The following is a 9,311-nucleotide window of genomic DNA, read 5'->3' on the forward strand; positions in this document are numbered from 1 at the left end:
TTGACGTCATCTACCTGGATTTCTCAAAAGCTTTTGATAGGGTCAACCACGTATGTCTTATCAAGAAGCTTAGACGATTGGGTATAAAACCCCCTTTGATTGACTGGCTCTCTTCATATTTAGGAAACCGACACTTTAAGGTCAGGGTTAACTTCACTCTCCCTCAGGCTATGGAATGTCCTATTGAGGTCCCCCAGGGCTCAATACTAGGACCTCTTCTCTTCTTGATTTACATTAACGATCTACCTCAACAAGTTTCATCTGACTTATTGCTTTTTGCTGATGATGTGAAACTTTGGAGAGAGATACGTAATCATAATGATATACTAGTTCTTCAGGAGGATCTGACCCGACTTCGAAGTTGGGCGGACAACAACAGACTTACCTTCAACACTTCAAAGTGCAAAGTAGTCCATGTGAGACATGTTGCAGACTATAGTTATAACTTAGGTAACTCCCCTCTAGAAGTTTCCCAAGTCGAAAAAGATTTAGGAGTGTTGGTACCCTATGACCTGAAATCGTATGCGAACTGTGACATAAACGCCTCTCAAGCAAACCTTGCACTGGTAACATTGAAGCACATTTTTGGCCAGTTTGACGGTAGAACCCTCCACATAATCTTTAGTAGCTCTATTCGTCCCCATTTAGAGTACGGAAACATAGTATTTCCTCCCTCCCTCCAAAAGGATAAGGACACTCTGGAACGTATACAACGTCGAGCCACGAAATCAGTTCGGGGACTCAAATTCAAACCTTATGAAGAGCGCCTCAAATCACTTAACCTTTACCCGTTAGAGTACAGGCGTCTTAGAGGTGACCTTCTTATGACCTACAGTATCCTTAATACTTCTGGTCATCCCCTTAAACATCTTCTTAAGCTTAGTCATAACACTAACCTGAGAGGTAACACCCAGAAATTGGAGACCCTATATAGCAGAACAGACTGCAGACACAACTTCTACTCCGTTACAGTTGTCAAGTGCTGGAATTCGCTGCCGACTGAGCTAGTCCATGCGACCTCCCAGGAGTCCTTTAAGAGGAAACTTGACTTATTCTTAAGGACTAAGGATAGCATATTATTATGATTTACCAAATTCTTTTTTTCCCCTATTATCGTTCATATACCTAGGTTTTTGCCTGGAGGTATTGGTGATCCACTGCTACTAGACACGGAAGCCCGTTAAGCGAAAGCTTCTTCTATTCCGTCCTCAACCGTTTGAACCATTTGAATCAGTTATCATTCGTTAAATAAGATGGTAGTTTTAGACAAAGACAGAAACACTGTTCAATAAACAAACAATTGATCAACAACAAAACTTCAAAGTCGCTGATGTTTTTTCAGCTTATTGTTTTAATCCACCACACTAAATTTTGTCAGTGTGACCTGTAAAATCCGCAGATCTCAATATGTGGGCAGGTGCTTCTGGAATTGTATAGTTAGCGCATATATAGATATTCTCGTCAGTTTACCGTTATAATGTCCTCGAAGGCAAGGGAAGTCTTAGTGATATTAGTTGTAGGTTCCTTTTCAATGTTTTATCAGTGTTTAGACTGCTTTAATCTATTTCAGTGTAGTAGACTGCGACACATGTCCGGCAGACAATTTTGCAAATGCTTTAGTAGCTGACCAGCCTAGTTGTGCGAAAAAGTGGTTACCGGTCAAGCAGCTTCATTGGACGAAGAAGAAAAGGATACTGGTAATCCCTTTGTTGACTAGCAAACAGCTGTTTTTCTTTGGGTTTTTCAATGTTTGTCAAATAGAGCTCCGCTTTGTCCTGAGTTTTCAAAGTATCCCAGGCTATAAAATAATACAGCCGTGGGTAATCACTAAAAAAATATTCTGTCGACATCTCATTAGTCAACCAATTTGTACCTCCAATTACCCTATAATAAAGAATCTTATATAGCGATGCTTCAGGTATCTATTTCATTCTATTTATAGAGACAAATAAAATCTCACGTGTATCACGTGTTTTGTGCTAACAGTTTTTTGGGGATAACCTAATCAGAACCTCTACCCTTGGACCTGTAGCAAACTCACTGTTGTAAAGATTCATACTTTCCCATAAGGTTTCTGTTTAACTTTATATAATTTCATCTGCTTATTTTACCCATGTATGCATATATACATATTATGAAATATTGTGTGCCGTACGCGTATAATATTGCGCAAAGCAATTATTATTACTACCATCATGATTACTATTATGTTCTATTACTATTATTTGTATACTATTACTCCTTAATTCGCCCAGTAGCTTGTCTCTGTTGAATGTTCTGCCTAGCATAAGCGGGTTCGAATCGGCGAGTGGTCAATCTTTTAAATGATATCACTGAATACAAAACCAGTACAGTTTTCCTGAATCTACGCATTTAACCTTACCTGCTCCAACATATACATTTCGACGCAAGTGGAATGACAGATAGGTCTGGGTTTGTCTTTGGAAAGTCTTGATATTGACATGTGCTATATATCTGTGACTAGTACTCAAGACTATTATAAAGTAACGCAGACTCCTCCATCTGTTAGTCGGAAAACACTTTTCACATGCTGATATCCGAAGAACCTGTGACACTAATCCTATTTGGTTAAGGTAAGTATCAAATTAAGCACCAGAGCTGATGTAGCACTATTGGGTGCATCTCCTCTGATAATTGTTTACATTTCCACAATATTATTGCTTTGTGGGCAACTTTTTGAGTGGCAAGATTGATATGCCTTAAATAAATGGGTAAACAAACGATTCCACAAACTCTTATTTCTCTGACCTAAAATTTATATTGATCACTGTGGACCTAACTCAAAACAATGTAAAAAAGGAGTTAAATAAAGAATATTAGTTTGATTTTCTGATGTTTCTTTGTCCTGAGGAATGAATCGAATATACCATTATTTCTTATACTACTGAAACATTTTTCATTTACCATTAGTCCTGAGAAATATTCTTGAAATAAAATAGGAAATGATGAATTATGATCATAACGTTAGCTATTTATTTTCTGACCACAGTGCTTAACTAATGACTATTCGGACATTCGAGAAATATGAAACTCTTCAATGGTTTTGAATATCTGCTATTTTTAGCTTATAATAAATCCGTAACAGACAAACATAAGATTATCAATTTTGATAAAATTGAGCTATTCAAATTTGTTCTGTTTGCCTCAAATATGATTGATTATTTTCTATCAGTTATTTTTTCCCTTATTAGGTAACTGGTGGTGCTGGTTTTGTGGGCTCCCATTTAGTTGATAAATTAATGCAGGATGGTCACGAGGTTATAGCTTTAGACAATTTTTTCACAGGAAAACGACATAATATCGAACATTGGGTTGGACATAGCAATTTTGAACTTTTACACCATGATGTTACTAATCCTATATATGTGGAAGGTGATTATATTATCTATGCTTATGTTTACAATTGTTGCCTAATAATTTAAAACAATGTTAGAACGGTGCTTGTACCGGTTTAAAGGAATTATGTAATTATTATTCAGAAAGACACCCAATCTAAAGAAGTGATGAGATTCTGTTGAAGTCATATAAATTATTGTTTATGCAGAAAGTACTGTATTTTTCTTTCTGAAGGTGATAGTTTACAAGAGAGTACGTTCCTTTAAGTATTGTTGAGAAATGTCGACTTGAACAAAATACAGGTAAAAGGCTTTAAGACCATCGACCCAACAGAATTCAACACAAATTCACACTTATATATGTAACTTTAACTACAAACTGGTATTAACAGAGTGATCAGTGATAATTTGTAAGGCGGTTTGGTCAAACGTCTAGAGCACCTATTTACTTATGGAATAAATATTACAATGAACCTTCCTAGATTACATTTGTTTAAATTGAATGATCGTGAACACTGTGTCCACTCATGAGTTATTATAAAAGGCTGTGAAATTATTGCAATCATAAATATTAAGAACCCCATACCAAAAGACTCTATTTATTGACTTGAATGTCTTCATTTTCTGTCATTCTAGAAAAATAAGTGGCTAATACATCTGAATTCATGTATCTCAGATATGATAGACGGGAGAAATAGCTGTACCATATGAACTAGCGAAAAGCCTTCACAATTGAAAATGAGTGATAGATGCTGATTATGGACAGACTTTATAAGATATATTTTTGAATAATTACAATTTGGACGTATGTTAAACAAAAATTTGTTGCGATATTACACATACAGTTCTGATAATACGTTACTGCAATAAAATCAAATAATTGAATAAAGCTACTACAAACTCAGAATTATCTACAATCCTTATTACTGACATTTATCATATCTATACTACCGACTAAATTCTGTTGAGAAGTCACGATCAGTGGAGTTCAAACACGCTGGATGTGAGACACATTACCAAATGAGATGTATAATGGACATAAAATATCACGAACCCATTGGGATTGGGAATGCGACCCATTATATCCCAGCCCTATGATCTGAAGTTTAGGTTCTTCTCGAGAACCTTGAAAGTCATGAGTTGTAGATATTCATCGATGAGGTGTATCATACTGAGACGAAATATCTGTTCTGTCATTCACAGTTATTTAAGGTTCTCTGATTGAAATCGGTTCGCGATACAAAGTTACGAACTCAACATTTTGCTCAACTCACCTCATCTATACTAACATATTATTTATCAAACTCTTTTTTATCTCAGGTACAAACCCATTTATGTTCACAGTTATGCATTACTGAAAAGTCCCCACAAACTAGTACTAGACAGCTTTACATTTACATAAAATTATTTTTAACTAATCATAAAGTTAACAAACTAACTTTCATAAATAATCAAATAAGATTCTTAACAATGTCATATTTATAAAATTTATGTATCAATCCTTTTTAGTGGATGAGATTTATCACTTAGCTTCACCAGCATCACCCCAACATTATATGCATAATCCTATACGTACTATTAAGGCAAACACATTGGGTACTTTAAATATGTTAGGTAAGTTATATCAAGATAAGATGTTAAATAATTGGTATCATCTTTTTATTACTGTAATTAATGTATTTTCATTTAAGTTTTTGGTCTACAAACAGACTAATATCAAAGAGATTTTTTCTATGTCTGTTTAATGATTCAACGTTATAGATATTCATCTGTTCATATTTTTACGTACAACTTACTATATCTATGTGATAACAACGAATCAGCAAAATACGTAAACGTTTGAAAGTAATTCTTATAATGAACTCACAATTAACTATAGAATACATAATACGTTCTTTAGCTAACATAATACGTTCGCCCTCAAATGCCCTAGTACGACTGAGAGTAGGGAGAGTCCGCACTCCCTCTCGAAATGCTCACATATGGCCATGCGTATATAGCCTCTACCAGGGAAGTCCTAATCACTGCCTTCTCGTGGCATTACTGTTGTTTACGAAATTGAGAGGACGAAAAGCGAATTTCCTGCGCTTTAACCGGGTTGGTGGACACAGTGAGTTCACCTAGGGGAGTTGGAAAACCCTGATTACAAACCAATGGTGCATATGGGCTCCAGTATGCTGAGGGAACAAATGGCGTATGAATCAATCGTTAGTCACCGTCTACCATGAGACTGCATCTCCTCTCGATGTTCCACTGCCTTGTGGATCAATTCTTTAGGTCACAGGCTCCGGGTGTGGCCCCCTACGAAAACCACCTGCTTCGGTTTGGGCATCTGGGCAGTACCACAGCCCTCACACAAATCAGATGAGATTTGTGTGGCGCATATGTATCTTGTGCCTCCTTGTACAAATATTTATGTGTTCAAATAAACAAATAAACATAATACGTTCAAATATTCCAAGAAGTAGGATATCATTGCAATTAATAAAGTCGAATTGACCGAAGTGTAAAAGTAGGTATCGTTGGATACAAACTCAGTGGTATGAATGTTAAGCTCTCTTTATTAGATTTGAAGGTCCTGTGTTCTATTCCTAGTGGGGTCATATGTGCGTACACTGTTGATGAATACCATAGTAGGATAAAAGAGTCATACAGTGCCATCTATTTTTCCAGTGATTATGTGTAAAGTTATAGAATACGTAAACTATTTAAATTTTATAACTCAATGTAATTCACTTGTGTAGAAGGACAATTATCTATGTAACTGGAATGCGACTGCATTATTCACAAATAGAAGAGTTAATTAGAATGACTTATAGGTTTCCAATAGAGTTTCAGAAAATTTATACTAAAATTAATTATGTTCATCAACATTCGGTAAAATTGTTTGAAAGTATTTCGATTTGAAGCTTTGCTGTTTTTGTTAAAAACTGACAATCTACAGTATTATTCAAAGTAAGGCAGCATTGCATAACTGTTCGATATCCGCCAACATCAGTGCTCATTCACCACTTCTTATGGAATAGTGTTCACAATAGGATTTGAAGCGTATGAATTCTGACAGTTAGTTATAATCAACACATATAAGGACATACAAGTGTATTAGTCTAACTTATCACATCACAACGAAATAAATCTAAATAATGTAGCAGCAGTGATAAATGAATAAAGTCATCAATAATAATAGTAATAAAGACTGAACTTTGAAAATACGCTTAATCGATAGGATTCGAGCTGTATTAAGAAGGACCTGATAGACATGAAATCGATCATTACTCCGTGATCAATCCATTACGAATACTCTTTGAACAGACAGAGTGGAAAGATACATGTGAAGGAACATTGAAGCTTAAGATTCATGGTAAGATGAATCATAAATGCATCTACTCTATCATGACTAGTACTGAACCATGTCATACAAAACTTCTAACCAGAATTCTAACAGTAGATTTAGTTGGAATTTTATCTGTATGTTTCCGTGTGGTGGATGGGGATGACTATCTGTACGTTAATAGGAAAATCAATCAAACTTATAATTCACTTCCTCATGAAATATATTAAATCCCTCACGAGTTTTCATGTTGTCCTTCTAAAGAGGCTACTGTAGCTCCTGCTGTATTGTTACAACTTTGTTTCTTTACAACACATCTGGAAGATTTGTATTCAAAGCACCTAGCTTTTTTGCTATAATGGTTTTTAAACACTCAACTGATTGATATTTAGGCGAAACTACAACTTCTAGCTGTTAGTAATATGACGTTAAAATCAGTAAATCCGTAAAAGATGCCCATATATTTAATGGTGGGAACAATCGATAACAAGTAGCAAACCACAAACATGAAATCAAGAATAGATGGTAATTGAAAATGTTGGTTTACTAACCTGATAAATCTTAACCAGGGTATGATATACTTCTTGGATTTAAATGTTAATACTTTTCTAAACTATAATAACCTTTAAATTCATTTAGTATTGTTTGTTTGAATCTTCCCATCGATGTTTAGGACTGCAACTGGTCAGTCTCTAATTGACATATGTACATACTGTGCGTATTGCCTCGATATAGCTTTCATTCACAAGCATTATAAGCAAAGATGGATAGTGGCTAGCAGTGAAGTCCAGGACGCGCGTTTCGTCCTATTTGGGACTCGTCAGCTGGGTGTACCTGCATCTCAGAGTTGATATTCACTCTGGGACTCGAACCTCAGTACTGTTCGCTTCAAACGCCATCGTGTTATCCACTCAGCCACTGAGTCCTGATAGCCACTTGTTATAACCTTTTATGTGTAGGCAAAATCATTGCTTATATACTGACATAATTTGGTTAAATACAGTCCTTAATATATCAAAAACAGGAGAGTATAACATGGATTAGCACGTGTTTTTTCTGAAGGCTCATCTAATTATTGAGTTTGAGTCTCACTGTAAACATCCATACTATTATCTAGGTAATTTTAGTGGATGACACTGATGTTGAAGGAAAACTCGTGCCCTGGATCCCACTGTTAGCCATAATTTAAATATCTTATTTGAAATCATACATTATGAAGAAATAATTTATGCATGAATTATTCACAAAATGAAATTATGAAGTCAAACCTTAATAATGCTACTTACATAATATATATTACATGAAATTCATTTGACTTAGGGTATGTACGTTGAAGGCTCCAATGTGTAGTTTGGAGCGAGGTTTTAGTAGACCTGGGACAGTGTTTCGCGCACTAGAATCGTTGGCCATGGTGACACTTGAGGAGGAAACCGAAAGAGGAAGTTTATTGTTGAAAGTCGAGGTAGAAGGAATAGTAGGAAGTGAAGAAGGAGATTGATTATGAATACAGTGGTCTTGAGTGCTGTTAGAGGTATGGCGTAGGTGTATACACTCTTTATCTTCCCTTAAACGTTAAGATTAAAATTGCTTCATAACGTTCTTCCTTCCTATAATATATCATTATATACAACCTATCTTTTCTATATTACCACCACTAAATTAACTACTTCTATGAATCCGGTGTTCATCTTGTTGTGCTAACGAGGTATGGCAACTTGGACCGATGCATAAATGTCCCTGGTCTTACGTTTTAGCTGACTGACTGACATGAAATTCATTACACTATGTATTTATTTAACTATTTGTACTTCTGTTGTAAACAACAAATTTTCAAAATCATGAGTCAATTGAAGCTAGACCATCATGGAAAACCCCCTTCTGATAATGATCATATACTCACCAGTGACTAGCTTCATGAGGTATATCCTGGAGTTCTAGTGAGAAGCAGTAACCAGTGGAGTTTAACCAGGTCTGTTAGGAGATATCAACTCACTAAAGACATTGGTGAATGGTTACTCAATTTCGTGGATTAGTTGAAGTTAGACATCAACACCGTTGGATACCGGCCGGCTCAGTATTCTAGAGGTTAAGCGCTCGCGCGCGAGGTTGATCGGTCTTGATTTGGAATCTCGTGAGGTGGGATCGTGGATGCGCACTGCTGGAGAGTCCCACAATGGGACGAAACGACCGTCCAATGTTTCCAGGTTTCCCATGATGGTCCAGCTTCAATTGACTTATGATCTCAACTATTGAAATTGCTACAATGTCCGCAAAACCCCATCTGAAATTTTTAAAACTTCAAAAACTCATTATCTCAAAACTAACAAAAAACGAAAACACTTATAACAATAAATCTATATTGTATTGTTAAATTTTATAAATGCACAGATTTATACTTTTCGTTTTGACCTAGTTCAATCCTTATCTATATTGTATTGTTTATAGTTTAGATATAATTCAACGTTTTCTATACGTAAATTGAAGCGGACTTAATGTTAGGTCATAATTATAGATAGTAGGGTTTACTATTATTTTATAATTTTAATAAACAGTTTTTAAGTTGAAGTATTGTTTCTGCGTTAGTGCTTCTGTTTAAGGTTATCTTTTGGTGTGGGTTTGTTCTC

General features: G+C 35.5%; 1 protein-coding gene across 1 annotated transcript in view; it reads left to right on the plus strand.

Annotated features, from left to right (window-relative positions):
• Positions 1-1,477: 1,477 nt before the first annotated feature.
• Smp_135100 (putative dtdp-glucose 4-6-dehydratase) overlaps positions 1,478-9,311 on the plus strand; it is a gene marked incomplete at its 5' end in the record, with an annotated part of 32,606 nt that continues 24,772 nt past the window's right edge. The window contains 4 exons of the mRNA XM_018796175.1: positions 1,478-1,516; positions 1,551-1,697; positions 3,213-3,393; positions 4,866-4,970. Coding sequence (XP_018650414.1) covers positions 1,478-1,516; positions 1,551-1,697; positions 3,213-3,393; positions 4,866-4,970 — 472 coding nt within the window. The remainder of the gene's footprint in view (positions 1,517-1,550; positions 1,698-3,212; positions 3,394-4,865; positions 4,971-9,311) is intronic.

Source organism: Schistosoma mansoni, chromosome 2, assembly GCF_000237925.1.
Source record: "Schistosoma mansoni strain Puerto Rico chromosome 2, complete genome".
Classification (NCBI taxonomy): Eukaryota; Metazoa; Platyhelminthes; class Trematoda; order Strigeidida; family Schistosomatidae; genus Schistosoma; species Schistosoma mansoni.